At 39.7% G+C, this 20,405-nt stretch overlaps 1 protein-coding gene and 1 non-coding gene across 12 annotated transcripts in view; both read left to right on the top strand.

Annotated features, from left to right (window-relative positions):
• HELZ (helicase with zinc finger) overlaps positions 1-20,405 on the top strand; it is a 124,792-nt gene that overhangs the window by 82,592 nt on the left and 21,795 nt on the right. For all 11 annotated transcript variants that reach the window (XM_036339890.1, XM_036339887.1, XM_036339889.1 and 8 more), the window contains 4 exons: positions 4,728-4,779; positions 5,787-5,977; positions 8,218-8,425; positions 17,559-17,638. In XM_036339890.1, coding sequence (XP_036195783.1) covers positions 4,728-4,779; positions 5,787-5,977; positions 8,218-8,425; positions 17,559-17,638 — 531 coding nt within the window. The remainder of the gene's footprint in view (positions 1-4,727; positions 4,780-5,786; positions 5,978-8,217; positions 8,426-17,558; positions 17,639-20,405) is intronic.
• Positions 11,517-11,623, top strand: LOC118672619. Its single transcript, XR_004973160.1, has one exon. It is a non-coding gene; the product is annotated as a U6 spliceosomal RNA (small nuclear RNA).

Genomic DNA, 20,405 nt, shown 5'->3' with positions numbered 1-20,405 from the left:
TTAAAATGTTGCAAAGTCATTTTACCCTTTGCACATTCTTTTTTTTTTTTTTTTAATATATTTTATTGATTTTTTACAGAGAGGAAGGGAGAGAGATAGAGAGTTAGAAACATCGATGAGAGAGAAACATCGATCAGCTGCCTCCTGCACATCTCCCACTGGGGATATGCCCGCAACCCAGGTACACGCCCTTGACCGGAATCAAACCCGGGACCCTTCAGTCCACAGGCCGACGCTCTATCCACTGAGCCAAACCGGTCTCGGCCCTTTGCACATTCTTAAATACAATAAACTCTTCCTTTAATTGAGCAAAGTGAGCATCAATTAATGTGCTTTAGATTCAGCTAGATTCAAGCCATCATAGCAAATGTCTGCTGATCCTAAGCAAGATCCTGCAATTTGCTTTTTTTAAATATGTTTTTATTGATTTTAGAGAGAGGAAGGGAGACTGGTAGAGAGATAGAAACATTGATGAGAAACACATCTACTGATCGGCTGACTCCTGAACGCTCCCTACTCGGGGTTGAGCCTGAAACCCAGCAAACCGGGCATGTGCCCTGACCAGAAATCGAACCAGTAACCTCTTGGTTCATAGGTCAATGCTTAATCACTGAGCCAAACCGCTGGGCTGGTTTTATTTGAAAGGTGAAGAAAATATATGTTGAATCCACTTGCTCTTCCAAAACCATAAACTCCCTGAAGTCTAGCCCCACTTTCTGCACATAGTGGGTGCTCAGTAAGTATCTGATAAGTGAATAATGGGTATGATGCAGCCAGCAGTGTGGCTTTTTTTCTTTCAATGAGAAAATTGTGTAATTAAAGTCCAAAGCAGCCACCTCCCCAATTTTAAAAACTTTTTAGAGAATCTTCACTGAATCAGTAGATAGTATCTGTTATTTTTATATCAATAGCACAGTGGTTCACCAAATCATCTATCTACCTGGTTATTGTAAATTATTATTTATGTCATATGCAATAATCAGTAGTATAAATAACTGAGGTATTGTGAACCAAAGGTTATTTCTATCACCTTACCTCCTTCCTCTCCCTGTATTCTTTTTTATTTCCATGAAATTGTTTTGAGGTTTGAATTTGCACTGGTGTCCCTTTTTATTTAATTTTCTATTATAGAAAATTTCAAACATTTACTTAAATAGAGAATAGTATAACAAATTTCTTATTCAACTTTATTAATGATTAACTTAATCTTGTTTCATCTATATTCTACTTCCTCCACTCCACCACCACCACATATACCCACTAGAAAATTTTGAAACAAATCCTAGATAATTTATTTTATGTGCTGGAGTCTTTTGATAAAGGAAAACTTACTTCATTGTTAGAAAAAGGTGCTATTTCTGAAAACATGATACTAAGCCATATGATTTTCCCCTAGATTTCTTAATTGTTTAACTTTCAACACAGTTCTGGGCATAAGAAATCTTAAAAATGAGTATTGTCAATGTTAGACTAAGTTTTCAAACCCAAGTAAGATTTCATATAGATAAAATAGTCAGCAGCTGGGTCATGGTCAGAAATGTTCCAGGAGCGGCTACCTCAGGGCTGTGTTTGCCAACAAAACACACCTTTTGCTGCTTAGCAAGTAACTGTTCTCCTCACAAAGATAGTCAGTTCTGTGACAAGGTTTAGCAAAGGTACAGAATGTTAGGGGATCCAGGAGTGAGTCCTCCAGCCAATCCTCATTGCCTCACTCCCTCCAAGAATCATTTATAACAATGTCTGTTTCATGGGACCTGCAGAATTAGCAGGGGGAAACCAATATCCCTGTCTCCATTCTGCTTCCTCCTAGGGCACTTGCTGGGAGCAGTGTTTGGAAGCTTTGATAAAATCGAACAGATTCATACACTATAAAACTATTCAGAGGATAGATGGTGAAAAACAACTCACAGACTAAAACCTATCAAATAATGCTTTGGTCTTTTCAAAGGCTCCATTTCTGAATATTACCTATTCTCCAGTTCTCACATGTGGCCCCCGCATCTCAGAGCCTTCTCTCGCTTAGAACCTCTCTGACTTCCCCTTCCACCTCATCTTTCCTTTCCTTCTGCTGCATCTTCTGACTCCAACTGGAGAAATTGCTCTACTTTTAGGGTTCATGTGAATAGATTATGTCCATCCAGATGCTCCAGGATAATCTTATATTAAGTCCATAACTTTAATTATATCTGCAAAGTCTCTTTTGCCACATAACATGACATATTCAAGGGTCCTAGGGACTAGGGTGTGGACATCTTTGGGGGGCCATTCTGCCTCCCACCCTGCCTAAATCCCTGTGTTTTCTTCACATACTACGCAGTTGCCCCTGATTGATGGGTTCTTAGAGACTAAGAAATCTAAACGGCTTATCACCCGCTTAGAACTGCCTTATCTTCTGTGTCCTCGGCTCTTGTTTCCTCTGTCAGTGTGTGCCCTGACTGCTCCTGCTGTCGCTTCTAATTGCTCTGCTTCTGACCTCCCCACTTCTCGGCCAGCTCTGGTGCCTGCCGTCTTCTCCTTTCACTCTCCTCCTTTCTCATCACTTCTCTGTTCCTCAGAAGTTGGTTTTTATAGCTAGAGGCAGTCACTGAGAAGACTCTCTTCTGGCTAATGAATCAAATATGATTCTATTTTGACTTTTTTTTTTTACTTTTTAAAGTTAGAACTTAGCTGTCCTTTCACATTCATAACTAACCAACTGACCTTTGATGTTTAGTACTGATCTGAATATTTAATGTTGCTGACAGAGATAAATGAAGCATCGCTGTACTTTTGCTCTAGTCAAGAATGGATTTTTCTTCTTGCTATTGATATTATTATCTCCCCCTTTAGTTTTCAGATATAATGTACAAATGGCAATTTGTATGTGTCTAAGGGTAAATTGTATAATGTGCTGCTTGTGTTTTTTAAAGGCTTTATGTATTACATTTAGCCAATGGAAAGAGAAAGAATTTTTTTAGCCAAGTCCACAAATTCAGAACTATTGTCTCTTCAAATACTGTTTCTGCCCCAAAGTCATCATTTTTAACAGTAGACTAGTATACCATTATATGAATCTGCCATTGCTTACTTAGTAAATCCTTCATTGATGGACATTTAGGTTGTTAACATATCATCCCATGTATAAATAATGCTGTGATCAACATCTGTGCCAAATTCATTATTATTTCATTTGGAGACATCTCTGGAAGTGCAATTACTGGGTTAAAGTGTATGTACATTTTGGATGCTTTCAATAGGTATTGTCAAATTGCTTTCTGGAAAATTTGTATATTCTCTTAAGTACATTATATCAGTGTGTCTTTCTGTTTTTTTTTCCAGTAAATTTTACACTTGAAGATGCCATGAATCATACTCAAATTATTGTCATTCCCAAACTATAGTTACATTCATGTTACTGTGTTTTTTTTTAAATATATTTTTATTGATTTCAGAGAGGAAGGGAGAGAGAGGGAGAGATAGAAACATCAGTGATGACAGAGAGTCATTGATAGGCTGCCTCCTGCACGCCCCCTACTGGGGATTGATCCCACAACCCAGGCATGTGCCCTTGACTGGAATTGAACCCGGGAGCCTTCAGTCCGCAGGCTGACGCTCTATCCACTGAGCCAAACCAGCTAGGGCCATGTTTTAAAGGTTCTCATCCTCAAGAATTGAAGACTAATATTTTCTCCTTGAAATACAACTTTTACATTTTGTTATTTATTTCATACAAAATTTACAGAGAAACTGCAAAGGAGTAGAATTTAGGTTTAAGTTGTATTGGTTGCGTGTTTCTTTTTATAAAAAACTAGGGGCCCAGTGCACAAATTCATGTACCTTGAAAGGAACTGTGGGCCACGAGGCTGCAATGGGCATAGGGGCGGGTCTCGGCCCATCCTCTGCCCCCCCGCCTGGCCCCTCCTGCCGCTGCCCCCTGGCCCCCTCTCTGCCGGCAGCCCTGCTCTCGCCGCCGCTGCTCCCACATGCTGACAGTGTTGGCCTCGCTTGCACCTGCTGACAGTGCGGAGTGATTGGGGCTGGCGCCAGCAGCAGGTGCGAGCAGGGCTGGTGCTGTCAGAGGGTGCAAGTGGTAGCTGCTGTCCCGATCACCCCTCAGGAACGAGGTGGTGGAGAAGCCCTTGGGTGATCAGGGCTGGCAGCCACCACTCGCACCCGCTGGTGGTGCCGAGCAATCAGGACTGGCACTAGGCTCCGGCAGCGGGTATGAGTAGTGGCTCCAGCATCGGCTGCAGGTGTGAGTGGGGCTGGCGCCGGCAGCAGGTGCAAGTGCCAGCCAGGACCACGGTGCGTGGGAGCAAAGAATTTTTAGTAACCACCAGAGGCTTGCCCTGATGACAGAGACTGGCCCCCCGCCTTGGTCTGGCACCCCCGCTCACCTGCTCCACCATCCCACCATGGCCGACGCCCGCCATAGTCCGTGCGCGCCCCCTGGTGGTCAGCGCATGTCATAGTGACCGGTTGTTCTGCCGTTCGGTCTATTTGCATATTAGGGTTTTATATATATAGATTACTATGAAAAAAGAATTTTAGATATCCTTAACTTGGAGCTGAGAACATGTAACACCATGACTTTAATATTTAAAAAAAAAGTTCAGAATAGTTTAATAGTTATTAATTATGAGCTTGTAGTCTTTACATTTTAATTGTTGCTGTATACATGTGATTTGCATAGGAACTGGTATTGTTCTCTAATATTAAATGTGTTTTGTGGTTTTTTTTCTGTAAAGGGGAAAAGCCTCCAACATACCCAGAATGATCATTTCCAGAATGATGGAATTGGTAAGTGGAAACAGCCCTATGAAAACTCACTTTTATGATATGGTATTTACCACAGATTTCATCGTTCGAAAGAGAAAGGTGGGAAGAGGGAAACACACACACACACACACACACACACACACACACACACACACACGGACACTTTGGAACTCATTTAACTCTTCTATTCATATGTCATTTCTTTCTTCTTTTTTAATCCTCACCCAAGGGAATATTTCTATTGAGAGAGAAATATTTTTAGAAAGAGAGAGAAACATCAGTGTGAGAGAGAAATATTGATCAGTTGTCTCCTGTACACATCCCCACCAGTGATCAAACCTACAACCCAGATATGTGCCCTGACCTTTTAGTGTGCAGGATGACGCTCCAACCAACTGAGCCACATGGCCAGGGCTCATATGTCATTTCTTATAAGGGGTGATTTTGTAGGTACCAAAGTACATATCCAGAAACAGGAAAAACATTTAAGCCTTCTATGTAACCTAAGTTTTTGGAACATACTTATATCCTACAAATGTTGGGTCATACAGAATTCAAGATAAAGTTTATATCAGTTATTTAAAATGTTGCAGAATTTTGCTTTTAAAATAATAATTGTTTATACTTCATTTTGTTTGTGGCTTTATTACAATTGCAAGTCAAAACTTTATTCTGAAGACTTGTATATATTTTCCTAGTCTTGGAAGAATGTTTACTGAGAGTGTAGGTGTACGCGTGGTTTTCTCTCTTGAAGGACACATCTCCAGCCTCAGAAGACATTTAAAAATATGCTAGTTTATAAAAGAAATACTTTGCATATCTCAAGCTAATTTTAGGGAACATTTTAAAATGGTTATGTTATGTTTTTTTAATATGCATTACTCTTCCACACTAATAATTCTTTGATTATAAGATATCTCGTGGCAAACTTGGGAAATATATTTTGCTGTTGGATGATTTGAATTGTTTTTGTCTAGGTGAATATGTACAGCTAGTGAGTATACCCTTTCTCTATTTTTTTTTTTCAGTTCAACCCAATCCTTCCGTTCTTATTGGCAATCCTATTAGAGCATATACTCCTCCACCCCCTCTTGGACCTCATCCAAATTTGGGAAAATCTCCAAGCCCTGTCCAGAGAATAGATCCTCACACTGGGACAAGTATTCTTTATGTACCTGCTGTCTATGGAGGGAATGTAGTTATGTCGGTGCCTTTACCTGTAAGTGGATGTTTGAGATACTTTCTATTGAATAAAATAAAATAGGCTTCACTAAAGTAGTGACTGTCCCATATAGTGTCCTACCAGCTTTTTATAAAAACTTTTCAATGCCTGTAAGTTTCTTTTAAAGCAGTTATTATCTTTAACCTTCTAATTTTGAAATGACTAAAGAAATGTGAATTTTTGCTTACTAGATTATTAGTGGCTATGAAGAAATCTGTAAATTGGATATTTTGATTGAGAAGCCTTTGTACTCTTTTAAAATATTTTTACTGGGAAATTGAGCCAAAAGTTAACAGAGTTAGTAAATTGGTCTCTTGTTTTGTAAAGTGATGTTTTTCTTGGATCTTTTGTATTTTATTCTTGTACTAGAGGCCCGGTGCACGAAATTTGTGCATGAGTAGGGACCCTAAGCCTGGCCTGCGATCAGGGCTGGGGTGATCAGGGCCCCAAGGCCCCGGCGGGGTCAGGAGAGGAGATGATGGTCGCTGGTCTGGGCGCAGAAGGAACAGACGCCTGCCGCTGACACCGCCAACGTGTGGTTCCCCACTTCCCCCCTCCTCCTTCCCTCGCCACTGTGCTGCCACCGCAGCAGGCCGATTTGGCGGAAGGATGGGGCATGGGAGGTTGGCCACCGGCCCCGAGGTGGGAGCTGGCCCTCGGCCCCCCTGGGAAAGGGGCCGCACCCACCACCACCGACTCCCAGTTCCTCGTCCCAGCCCGGGGCGGGGGAGAGAGACCATGGGAGGTTGGCCAGCCAGGGAAGGGTGGCTGTGGGAGTGCACTGACTACCATGGGGCAGCTCCTGCATTGAGCATCTGCCCCCTGGTGGTCAGTGCATGTCATAGCGACAGGTCATTCTGGTAGTTCAATCATTATGGTTGCTTAGGCTTTTATATATATAGATAATTCACTAACTCTTCCTAAGAAATACAGTTCTTTGGAGGAGGCAAAGAAGGTTAGATTAGTCTAACTCCCTTGAATCTAAATTTATCAGAGAAATCCACACCTTATGAAATCTTATTGGTACTTAAAAACATTATTAAATCCTTCCTACGACTCTAATCTTTAGAGAGCTTCCATCTTGTGTAAAACCCCATTTTTATTTCCTTTAACATACTGAATATTTTAATAATTTTGTTAATTTTCTGATATACTAATATTTCCAAATTCAGGAATTTTAGCCTAGAAAACCTTTCTTTCACTTAAGGAAAGTGCTGTAATTTCAGGCAGAGGTGATCATTGCCAAGATCTTTGGCACCCCTGCCCACACCCCCAAAGTGGAAAAATGTCAAGCTGCAAACATTTCTAGCCATACTGATCAAGATAGTTCACAATCACAGCAGCCAATGAGAAGAACTGTCAGTAAGAAATACGTAATTCATGCCCACTCCCCACAGATTTCAATTTTAGCTGAGTTATTTCTTCCCAGACAGCCTGGCAACATTATACATCATCTGCTTTAAATAGTAAGTCCCTTAGGATTTATATTTCATTTTACTAGGTCAAAGAGGCTTTTATTATATAAGATTTCTCAAGTCTGCATTTAGCAGTTATAATAAAATAATAGGGAGGTAGCTCAGATGTCATTTGTATTTATCCCTTTTATGTTAATATACAGGGATTATATACATATATACACACACCTAAAGAGAGTTTCTGTTTCTGTATTTAAAGGAAGAGTTGAACTAATCAAAAGCATTGATTAAATTAATGACCTTTTAAAATTTTGCCTATATCATACATGAACATTAAATGATTGGGTTATTTATATTAAGGGTGGAATACCTATTTTTTGAGTTGAGACTCCTTAGACTAAATTTTTTCTTAATTTTTCCCCCTGTTCTCTTATTCAGTCTATTAAATACTAACAATTCACTTAGGACTTTAAAAGATAATTTTCAGGATAATCTGTGACATGTATACATTCAGATTGAGGGGAAATGATTCAAGACTATAAGATGATTTAATGCTTCAAAAAATAATTACCAATTTTAAGTTCTCAGTTTCTTTCTAACCTGTTAAGTGATAAATTTTCCCTTACACACTAAAGATTCAGGGAGCCATTTCAGGCTAGTTGAGATGTAGCAGTAATTCTGTCAATTGTTAGCATTAGCATTGACTGTAGTTATTCATTTTGATAAAATTAACACCTCTCTTTGTGAGTTTGCTTTTTCCTATAGCAGTTTGCCTTCCAAAATGTATATAATGAAGTTATTTTGTTTTTTGTGATAACCTAGGTACCATGGACAGGATACCAGGGTAGGTTTGCAGTTGATCCTCGAATCATTACACATCAGGCAGCAATGGCCTACAATATGAACCTCTTACAGACGCATGGACGGGGGTCTCCTCTACCTTATGGCCTTGGGCATCATCCCCCTGTCAGCATAGGGCAGCCACAGAACCCACATCAGGAGAAGGACCAGCATGAGCAACATCGAAATGGTGAGCTGCTTTGCTGGTCTCATGTTCCTAAACTGATGATATGCCAACCTGTATCAACATAGAAAGTTCCTTTAACAGTATGATTGTTAACTTGTTTATAGGTCATAGACCTCTTGGAGAAAAATCTGACATAAAAACTGTAGGTTCTCTCTCAAAGATACACAGATATAAAATTTGCTTGTAACCTACCAGCTATGATTGGCAGTACTAATTTCCTGAAAAAATATTAAATTTTAATATTTAAAGTATTTCAAATGGTAGTCATTTAATATTGAGACAGGAAGCCCTTATTTGTTAAACATTTTTGTTAGTTCAAGATATTTTTGTTGTATACTAAACATTAACACTACTGTGGCAATAGTTGATTTAAACTAGTTGTTTCTTATGCAAGTCATAGTCTCTTGTCTCCTAGAATTGTAAATAAAGGAAAATTAGCCACCATATATATATGTTGGTGGTTTGTTTGTTTTTTTTAATCCTCACCTGAGGACATTTATTTAATTGATTTAAGAGAGAGGAAGGGAGAGAGAGACATCAGTGTGAGAGAGAAACATCGATCAATTGCCCTCCCATATACCTTCCAGCTGGAGATCGAACCAGAAACCTGAGTATGTGCCCTGACCAGAAATCAAACCCTTTTCCATGCACAGGACGATGCTCCAACTAACAGCCACACCGGCCAGGGCCTACTCTATTTTTTAACATTAGGTTTATTGAGGTATAATTTATATACAGTAAAATTCACTCTTTTAAAATGTTGATGTGTTCTGACAAAATATACAGAGTTGTTAATACAGGATATTCACATGACCTCAAAAAGTTCCTTCATATCCCTTTGCAGTAAGTCTCCTCCAATTCCCAGCCCTGGGCAACCACTAATCTGACTTTTGTCTCTACATTAGTATATCATAAATAGAGTCATAGGGGAAGTAGTTTTTTTGTGTTTGGCTTTGTTTACTTAGCTCAGTGGTCAGCAAACTGCAGCTGGCGAGCCACATGCAGGTCTTTGGCCCCTTGAGTGTGGCTCTTCCATAAAATACCACGTGTGGGCGTGCATGTACAGTGTGATTGAAACTTCGTGGCCCATGCCCAGAAGTCGGTATTTGGTGGAAGAGTCGCACTCAAGGGGTCAGAGAGCCGCATGTGGCTAGTGAGCCGCAGTTTGCTGACCACTGACTTAGCTTAATGCGTTTGAGATTCATTCATGTTACCTGTGTCAATTGTTTGTTCATTTTTACTGTTGATTAATATTCCACTACATGGATGCATTACAGTATTTTTATCTGTTTGTCAATTGATGGACACCCTAGTTATTTCTAATTTTTGGTTCCTAGGCTGCTATGAACATATGTGTGAACATGTATTTTCATTTCTCTTGGATAAACATTCAGGAGTGAAATGTTATAAGAAGTTGCCATACTATTTTCAAATGTGACTGGACCATTTTTCATTTCTACTAGTAATGTATGAGATTTCTAGTCAGCACTTGATATTGTCAGTCTTTTTAACTTTACCCTTGCTAGTGGTTATCTGATAGTATCTGATTGTGGTATTAATTTGCATGTTCCTGATAATTAATGATGTTGAATATTTTTTTATTGGGCTTATTTGATATCTGTATATCTTTAATGAAGCATGTATTCTTAATTTTTGCCTGCATTTTTATTGGTTTGTCTTATTACATCATGAGAATTCTTTATACATTCTGGATACAAATCTTTAATTAAACATATGTTTTGAAATATTTTCTCCCAGGATGTGGCTTGCCTTTTCATTTTCATAACAGTCTAAAATTTTTTGCCTTATTCAAGATCACAAAGATCATCTATTTTTTTCTATAAGTTTCATAGTTTTAGCTGTTACAGTAGGTTCATTTTGAGTTAATTTTTGTATATGGTGTGAGGTAAGAATTGAAGTGGTTTTGTTTTGTTTTTGCATATACTAGTAAATATATTCAGTGGTTTCAGCACCATTTGAAAACACTGTCCTTCCCTTAAACTAACTTGGTGCCTCTTTTGGAAATCAGTTGACTACATATGTGAAGTCTGCTCTTTTCTATTGATGCACATGTTTGTGTTTATTCCAAATACACTGTCTTGATTACTATAGCTTTATAAGCCTTAAAATCAAGTAATATAAATCTTCCAATTTTGTTCTTTTTCAAAATTGTCTATTCCAGGTCCTTTGCTTTTCCACATGCATTTTAGAATCAGCTCATGAGTTTCAGAACAGAAAAGCCTGCTGGGATTTTGATTGGGATTGTGTTGAATCTGTAGGTCAATATGGGGGGAATTGATATCAAAAAACAATATTGAGTATTCTGATATATGAAGAGGACATGTCTCTCTCAAGATCTTTAATCTTTTTCATTTTTTAAAAAAATTTTCAGTCTACAGCTCTTGCATATATATTTTTAAGGTGAAAGATTAATACAGGTAATTAATGTTATAATTTTTCTCCTCAGTAGTACAGTGTTATATTTTTATTTCATTTTATTCTGTATACTTTATAACTTCTCTTCAAATTACATCCATGGATTATTTAGGAAGGCGAGTTTTATTTTTTAATCATTGGAGATTTTCTAAGAATTTTTCTATTATTGACTTCTACTTTAATTTCATTGTGGTAAGAGAACAAATTTTATATGAATCGAATCCTTTTGAATTTACTGAGTTTTGTTTTATGACTCACTGTGTGGTCTATCTTTGTAAATTTTCCCTGTGCACTTGAGAAGAAAGGAGTGCTCTATAAATGTTAATTAGGTCAAATTGGTTGATAGGATTGCTTAAGTCTGCTATATCCTTGCTGATTTTCTACCTACTTAATAAAAAAAAAATAAATATTGAGAGAGGAATATTGAAATCTTCAAATATGCCCTAGCCGGTTTTGCTCAGTGGATAGAGCGTCGGCTTGTGGACTGAAGGGTCCCAGGTTCGATTCTGGTCAAGGGCACATACCTGGGTTGTGGGCTTGATCCCCAGTAGGGGGTGTGCAGTAGGCAGCCTATAAGTGATTCTCTCTCATCATTGATGTTTCTATCTATCTCTCCCTCTCTCTTCCTCTCTGAATTCAATAAAAAAGATATCTTTAAGTGCTTGCTTCAGCAGCATATATACTATAATTGGAACAATACCGAGAAGATTAGCATGGCCCCTGCACAAGGATGACACACAAATTTGTGAAGCATTCTATATTAAAATATATGTAAATACATATACATACATATATATATATATATACACACACACACACACACACACACACACACACACTAGAGGCCCAGTGCACAAAAATTTGTGCACTCGGGGGGGCGGGGGGGTTCCTCAGCCCGGCCGGTGCCCTCTCGCAGTCTGGGACTCCTCGAGAGATAACGACCTGCTGGCTTAGGCCTGCTCCGGGGTGGCAGAGGGCAGGCCCAATCCCTAGGTGCAGCCCCTGGTTGGGCTCAGAGCAGGGCCGATTGGGGAGTTGGGGCGCCGCCCCCTGTCATGCACAGAGCAGGGCGGATTGGGAGGTTGCGATGCCACCCTCAGTCACGCTCAGGGTAGGGCCGATTGGGGGGTTGGGTCACTGCCCCCTGTCACACTCAGGGCAGGGCCGATGGGGAGGTTGCGGCGCCACCCCCTGTCACGCACAGAGCAGGGTCAATCAGGGGGTTGGGGAGCTCCCCGCTGTCACGCACAGAGCAGGGTCAATCAGGGGGTTGGGGAGCTCCCCCCTGTCACTCACAGAGTAGGGCCGATAGGGGAGTTGGGGCACTGCCCCCTGTCACACACAGAGCAGGGCGGATCAGGGGGTTGGGGCGCCGCCACTGTCACACTCAGGGCAGGGCCGATGGGGAGGTTATGACTCTACCCTGTCACACACAGAGCAGGGCCTGTGGGGTGGGGGGTTGGGGCGCCGCACCCTGTCACACACAGAGCTGCAGGGTGATCAGGGGGTTGGGGAGCTCCCCCTATCAGGCACAGAGCAGGGCCAATCAGGGTTGGGACGCCTTCCCCTGTTAGGAACAGAGAGGTTGTGGCCCCGCCCCCTGTCACACACAGAGCCGCAGGGCGATCAGGGGTTTTGGGCGCTGCCCCCTGTCACACTGATCCCGGTGCCGGGAGGCCTCGCGGCTCCGCTGATTCCTGTGCTGGGAGGCATATTACCCTTTTACTATATAGAATAGAGGCCTGGTACATGGGTGGTGGCTGGCTGGTTTGCCCTGAAGGGTGTCCTGGATCAGGGTGGGGGTCCCCACTGGGGTGCCTGGCCAGCCTGGGTGAGGGGGTGATGGCTGTTTGCAGCTGGTCACACACCCTTCAGGGTGGTGGTCCCCACTGGGGTGCCTGGCCAGCCTGGGTGAGGGGCTGAGGGCTGTTTTCAGGCTGGGACTGAAGCTCCCAACTGCTCCTTTTTTCCTTTTTATTCTGGGCCAGCTTTAGCTCTGGCTCCAGCTCTGAGGCCTCAGCTGCTGAAAGTAGGTATCTGGTTTGTTTAGGTTCTATAATCGAAACTCTGTATCAACTCCAGCCCTGAGATCCCGGGCTCGCTGAAAGCAGGTTTCTGGGGTTTTGTTTAGCTTCTATATTTGTTACAATGTTTCTTAAACTGCAGGCTCAGAGGCCAGCAAGGCAGGCGGGGAACGTTGGTTTCCTCCGTCACTGAAGCAAGCAGGCCTCATGTTAGTTTCAAGCTGCCTGGCTGCTGGCCGCCATCTTGGCTGACAGTTAATTTGCATATCTCGCTGATTAGCCAATGGGAAGGGTAGCGGTCGTACGCCAATTACCATGTTTCTCTTTTATTAGATAGGATACATACGTAATATATATATATATATATATATATATATATATATATGTATACATATATATGTATATATGTATGTAAATAAAAATAGAAATCTTCAAATATAATTAATATTTGTCTATTTTTCTTTAAGTTTTGCTTGATGAATTTTGAAATTCTGTTGTTAGGTACATAGACATTTAAAATACCCTGCTTTTAATTAATTAACTAATTTACCATTATGGAATGATCTTCTTTATCCCTGGTAATATTCTTTGCTCTGAGATCTACTTTGCTTAATATCAATAATTGTTTTAACTATTGTTATTACGGTATATCATTTATTGACCCTTTACTCTATTAGTGTATTTATATTTCAAATGCATTTCTTTTAAAAAGCATATAGTTGGCTCTTGATTTTTAAAAAAATCCAATATGATAATCTCTTTCTTTTAATTGGATTGTTTAGACCATTTATACTTACGGTGATTATTAATATAGTTAGGCTTGATTTTTATCATCTTGCTCTATCGGTTTTTTTAATTTGTCCAAACTTTTTTTTTGTTTCCTTTTTTCTTTTACTCTGCCTTCTTTTGGATTGCTTGAATATTTTTATGATTCCCTTTTATCTTCTTCATTGGCTTATTAGCTATAACTATTATTTCAGTATTTTCTTTAGGTTTATAGTATACATCTTTTTTTATTTTTTATTAAATCTTTATTGTTCAGATTATTACATTTGTTCCTCTTTTTTCCCCCCATAACTCCCCTCCACCCAGTTCCCACCCCACCCTCCTCCCTCACTCCCCACCCACTGTCCTCATCCATAGGTGCACGATTTTTGTCCAGTCTCTTCCCGCATCCCCCACACCCCTTTCCCCCCCAAGAATAGTCAGTCCACTCCCTTTCTATGCCCCTGATTCTATTATAATCACGAGTTCATTCTGTTCATCAGATTATTCACTTGATTTTCAGATTCACTTGTTGATAGATGTGTATTTGTTGTTCAAAATTTGTATCTTTACCTTTTTCTTCTTCTTCCTCTTCTTAAAGGATACCTTTCAGCATTTCATATAATCCTGGTTTGGTGGTGATGAACTCCTTTAGCTTTTCCTTATCTGTGAAGCTCTTTATCTGACCTTCAATTCTGAATGATAGCTTTGCTGGATAAAGTAATCTTGATTGTAGGTTCTTGGCATTCATCACTTTGAATATTTCTTGCCACTCCCTTCTGGCCTGCAAAGTTTCTGTTGAGAAATCAGCTGACATTCTTATGGGTACTCCCTTGTAGGTAACTGACTTTCTTTCTCTTGCTGCTTTTAAGATTCTCTCTTTTTCTTTTGCTCTTGGCATTTTAATTATGATGTGTCTTGGTGTGGTCCTCTTTGGATTCCTTTTGTTTGGGGTTCTCGGCGCTTCCTGGACTTGTAAGTCTATTTCTTTCACCAGGTAGGGGAAGTTTTCTGTCATTATTTCTTCAAATAGGTTTTCAATATCTTGCTCTCTCTCTTCTTCTGGCACCCCTATAATTCGGATGTTGGTGCACTTGAAGCTGTCCCAGAGACTCCTTACGCTATCTTCGTATTTTCAGATTCTTTTTTCATTTTGCTTTTCTGGTTGGGTGTTTTTTGCTTCTTTGTATTTCAAATCGTTGACTTGATTTTTGCAATCCTCTAGTCTGCTGTTGGGAGTCTGTATAATATTCTTTATTTCAGTCAGTGTATGCTTAATTTCTAGTTGGACCAACATCGAGGGTCTCATTAGATTTCTTGTAGATCTCATTAAGTTTATCGGCAGTTTCTAGAAAATTATTGAAAGACCTTAAAAGTGTGGTTTTGAACTCTATATCCAGTAGTTTGCTTTCCTCCATTTCTGTCATTTGTGTCCTTTTTCTTTGTCTCCGCATTTTTTATGCTTCCCTGTGTTGATACAATGGTTTTCTTGGCTAAGTGTCCTCTAGGGCCCAGTGGTTCAGCCTCCCCAATTACCTGAGGAGGACACTCTTTGGTGCACCCCCTTGTGGTCTTTGTGCACAGTCTTGTTGTAGTTAAGCCTTGATTGTTGTAGGTATCACTGGGAGGAATTGGCCTCCAGGCCAATTGGCTGTGAGAATCAGCTGTGTCTGCAGTGGGAGAACTTCTGTGCTGGAGACGCCCCTCTGGGGCAAGACTTGCTTCAATGGGGCTTTGGTCCTCACTGAGTCTGCCCCCTGAGTGTGTCCTTTATGTTTCCATGGAGCTGCAAACTGGATGGTCCCACTCTGACCTCTGGGCTTCCTGGCTCCTGGATCTCTAGGGAGGTGCTAATCTAGCCTTTGCCTGAGGCTATCCAGCAAAAGCCTCCCTGCAGGGCTTGGGCAGGGTGGGTCCCACGGGATCAACAGGGTGGGGCTAGCAGTTATGGCTGCTCTCAGTCCTCCCCTCAGAGGCTTTGCTTCTCAATGTCGCGGTAATCGCTGCAAGCCCCTCGGAGAGAAAGCTGCCCTCGAGTTCCGACCGCTGCCAGACAGTCCCGCTTCTCCCGTATGAGTCTGGGTCCCTAGAGACTCACCCGGAACTGGAGCTTAGAGTCTGAGACTCCCTCCTGATTGAAAACGACAACCGCACCCTCAGCCGCCAGCCCACTCCACATGCACCTCCTCCGCACCTTAGTATTTTACTTCCACACTGCGCCTCCTCTGAGTCTCAGTATGCTTTTCTCTTTCCTTCTAGTTGTAGAATTTCCACTCAGCCAGCCTTCCTGTGGTTCTGAGTGATGTTCGTTCCGTCTTTGCGTTGTATTTTTGAAGTGGCTGTGTGAGGCAGCAATCTCCGGTGTTTACCTATGCCGCCATCTTGGTTTCTCTCTATAGTATACATCTTAAACTTACCACAGTCTAGTTTACAATTTATATTTACCACTTCATGTACAGTAAAAGAACCTTACAACATTTCATTTTTTTCTCTTCTTGACTTTATCATATTGTTATAATGCGTTTTACTTTTACATATGTTATAAGCTCCAAACATTGTTACTTTTCTTAAAATATCCATGTACTTTTAAAGAGTTTTTAATAAGAAAAATAATATTTTACATTACCCATGTAGTTAGCATTTCTGGTAATCTTTATTTTTTTCTATATATTCATGTTTTCATCTGATACAATTTTCCTTCTGCCCAAAGTAATTTTAACATTCCTTGTAGTGCAGGTCTGCTGGTGGTGAAGTTTTTCAGAGAAATCTGAAATCACCCTTATGTTTGTTTTCTGTATGAAATGTGTTTTTTTCCCCTAACTGCTTTTAAGAGTTTCTTTTATACTAGTTTTAGTAATTCGATTATAACACTTCTTGGTATAGTTTTTGTCATGCTTCTTGTGTTTGGGCTTTGTTGGGCTTCTTGGATAATTTACAGTTTTCATCAAGTTTGGAAAGTTTTAACTATTTCTTTAGATTTTTTTTTCTGTCTTAACCTTCTCTCCTCTTCAGAGGAATTCCAACTACCCGTATATTAGTCTGCTTAAAGTTTCCCCACACTTCACAGGTGCTTTTTCATTTAAAAAAAAAAAATCAATTTTCTTTTTGTATTTTATTTTGCATATTTTGCCTTCAGCTTCACTAATCTTTTCTTCTGCATTGTCTAATCTGCTGCTAATTTCATTCAGTGTGTGTTTCATCTCAGACATTGTAGTTCTTATTTCTTGAAGGTTAGTAGTAATTTATTTTAAAGTTTCAGCTCTATGTTTTTGAACAAGAACCCAAATCAAGGATTCTTTCAAGAATTGAAAATTTCCATCAGTTAATTCTTATATAGTAAAAGCCTTTTACATGCATGAAATGGCATTGTCTGTTATAATTGTGATATTTTTAACCTTAATTTTGCTTCCTTCACTTATATTTAGTTCAATATCTGTTACTTTTAAACAGCATACATACGTTTCAGAATATTTTTACTCAGTTTAGATTCCTTTACTAAATTAGATTGATACGTTATTTAGATTTTGCTTAATTGCATTTATAAATGATCAAATTTTTGAACCTTTATAAATAAGCAAGAATGCCAGGTTTTTTTCTATGTCTAGTTTACGAAAAATTAGGCTGTAAATATCTGGAGATTGGGCTGTTATCTTTGGAATTATTTGATGTTTTAAGATTATCCTTTTGTAAAGCTTTTGCCTTGTCAATGTGGTTTGCTATATTTATAAATTTTCTTTCTTGCAGAGAAACTGCCTCTGAATATTTAAGAACAAAACTCAAGCAGTAATACAAATTGATAATAATGGCTGAAAAATGTTTAAAGTTTTTCTTTTGTCTAATATTGGGTAGTCATTGGAAATATAACATTCTTACTGGAGACTATTTATAAAAATTTTAAAATATCTTCTTAGGTAAAAGTGATACAAATAATCCTGGACCTGAAATTAATAAGATTCGAACACCAGAGAAAAAGCTTACAGAATCAAAACAGGTATGCTGCCTACATTTAGTGACTGCATTGTTCTAATGGAGTTAGTCTGATTGGTCATCTTGGAATCTTAATGTTTTATAAAAAATTTACCTTTTTATGTGTATTTTTAATGTTATTGTTTCACAGTGGTCTGGTGGGTCATGTTACCCTCTCTCCTTCCATCTTTTTTTTTTTTTTTTTTTGGCTACATTATTAATTTATCAGTATACTTTTCTCAAATTGTGATATTGGTGATAGACTTGAACTTAGAGACTTTCCATGACAGAGTAGTCAGTGAAGACATGGCTAATAGATGTGTCATTAAAAATTGTCTTAAAAAAATAATTCTCAGAATAGAAGCTGTATAGTGAAGAAGAAGGAAAAATTAACTTCCTCAGAGGAAGACTTAACTTTCTCAAGTCACTCACCTTGTTCTCGCCTCAGACCCACTGTATAAATCCTTAACTCTTTATCCATTTGTTCATCTGTGCTTGTGAGCTAGTTAGGGAAAACCAAATTATTGACTGAATTAGTGCCACACACATTTATGTTGTCTAACCTGGGGGAACCCGAGGTGCTCCCCACATTTCTTTTACATGTACCCAGCTTCTTTTGCCCAGTTTTCTCAGCAGCTCTTCTCATGCCTGATTATCTTCCAATTTCTGTTATCCTTTTGATCAGGAGACGATTTTGCCTTAGACTTCGGTCATCAGGATTTCACCTTGTTAATTTAAAACCTTAAACTTAGCACTTTTCTACGTCCTTGAACATCTTTGCTTCCTTATCACCAGGCTTAGAGAAGAAGTTCTCATTAAAACTAATCTCTCTCTTGGTCACCTCACCGACCTTGTTTCCTCTTCTCATTTATCTTTGGATTCGTTTTGGCTACAGGTTCTTCCTTTTCAGTCCATAAGTAAATTGATCGATAGACTGTTTTTTAAAAAGACACTTTCTTTATCTTCATCTTCTTATAGCTACTACCTAATTTCTCCTTCCTACCTCATCTTTATTTTTATGTTTCTTAACTAGCACAGTCTAGTATCAGGCCTCAACATTTCATCAAAACTGTTGGGTTCTAAGGGACCAAATGCTATGCACATGCTTCAGTTGTAGTCTTATTTGACTTATCTTTGGTATTTGGCACTATTTTCTACTTCTTTCATCTTGACCATCTTATTTTCTTTCGGTTTTTGTGACACACATTTTTACTTTTCACAGTTCTTTCTAACATGACCTTCTGTCTCTTTTATAAGTTCTTGTCCACCTCCTTCCCATCTTTTCCTAATCCTTAAGTTGAGGGTTTTCAGGGTTCTGTCACTGCCCCACACCTCTCCTTGCATACTATGGTTTCTTATTATACACTAGTCCATTTCCATGATAATGACTTCCAAATCTGGATCTCCAACCCCAGCCTTGCTTTGAGCAACTGCTCTCTATAGTCAGTTAATTATGTCTCATAAGTAGCTCTCACTCAGTTTCAACAGCTGGGAGGACTCAGTTCCCCTGGAGGGGCTGCAGTGGGAATGAGGCAGCCAGGGAAGTTCCCAATAGAGAAAGAGGGCTGTGGCAGTGAAAGTGGAAGTCGTGTATTTGGGAGAGGAGCAGGGAGAGAACAGGGCATGTTGGGACAGTGTAGCGGTAGTCAAAATCCAGGATAAGAGTTTTAGGTGCTGTCAGAGCAACTGAAGCCAGGATAGCTAAGTGTCTTTTAGGTCCTTGTTTTAAAATTTCCATTATGATCCTTCCCTGTTAGAAGACTAGGCAACCCAATAGACATGTTTTATTTTCTTTCCTACCCTGATGCTTTGTCCTGCAAAGGGGTGGGGGGGAGAGGACTTCCTAGTTCTCCTTGAGTCAGGAACTCACTATTAAGAGGAAAGTGATTGTTTAATTCTGATAATTGTAGACCCAGACTCCTTCAGACCTTACAGTTCTCTATTCTCCTAGCCCTTTGTACTATCATAAAGTAGCACGTCTTGATCTAAATTTCTCTGGCACTGGCCTAGCTTCCTGTCTATGTCAAAGTTAGAAGTGAAGGAGGCAATTAGAACAGCTCTTATCCATAGACAACCTTGACATCTAATCATGGTCTCTCTCGTGCAATCAAAGTGTGCATATCAACAGTCTTCGAAAAAGTACATCCCAGCTGAATGTAGTGTCAGTAATTAAAATAAAAAAATTTATTAAAATAAAAAAATGTTTGTTTATAAAGAACCTTAATCAAGCTCTGAGACATTTGAAAAGCAGGTATTGCAGCAGCTTGGGCCCACTGGGACAGAGTGGTCATCCTGCTCATTTCATTTTCTAGACAATTTGTATACACCTAGTAATCTTAAGGAACTTATTGGCCCAATGTAATGGCAGTCCATTAGGGCTAGTGATTAGAGATGAGAGTGCACTTGGGATTGGACTGGCACATTGAAACCATCAGTTGCCATAGCTTGCTCACTAGGTGTACCTCAGCTTCAATTCAGGAACAAGCTAGTTGTTCTATGTTCTTGGGAGTGGCCAGTTCCATTTCTAACTTGAGAGCCTTTGGTGAGGCAGGTAATCTTCAGTGACTATTTCAACATTGAAACTTGTAAGGACATTGATGTACCAAAGGAGCTCATTGAGTGCTTTGTCAGAGATGGAAAACAAAAATTGCTTCTTTCTGCCTTATATTTCATTTTTCACGTTGCCACCACTTACAATCAGACTCATGTTTCAGGATGGCTGCATTCCCTAGTTTATTTATAAGCCTTTGGAACTTGTCACAATTTATAGGATTGAAAAAATGTTTATGCCC

The sequence above is a fragment of the Myotis myotis genome, unplaced genomic scaffold, assembly GCF_014108235.1.
Source record: "Myotis myotis isolate mMyoMyo1 unplaced genomic scaffold, mMyoMyo1.p scaffold_m19_p_17, whole genome shotgun sequence".
NCBI classification, from domain to species: domain Eukaryota; kingdom Metazoa; phylum Chordata; class Mammalia; order Chiroptera; family Vespertilionidae; genus Myotis; species Myotis myotis.
This window is presented reverse-complemented; position numbering and strand designations above follow the sequence as displayed.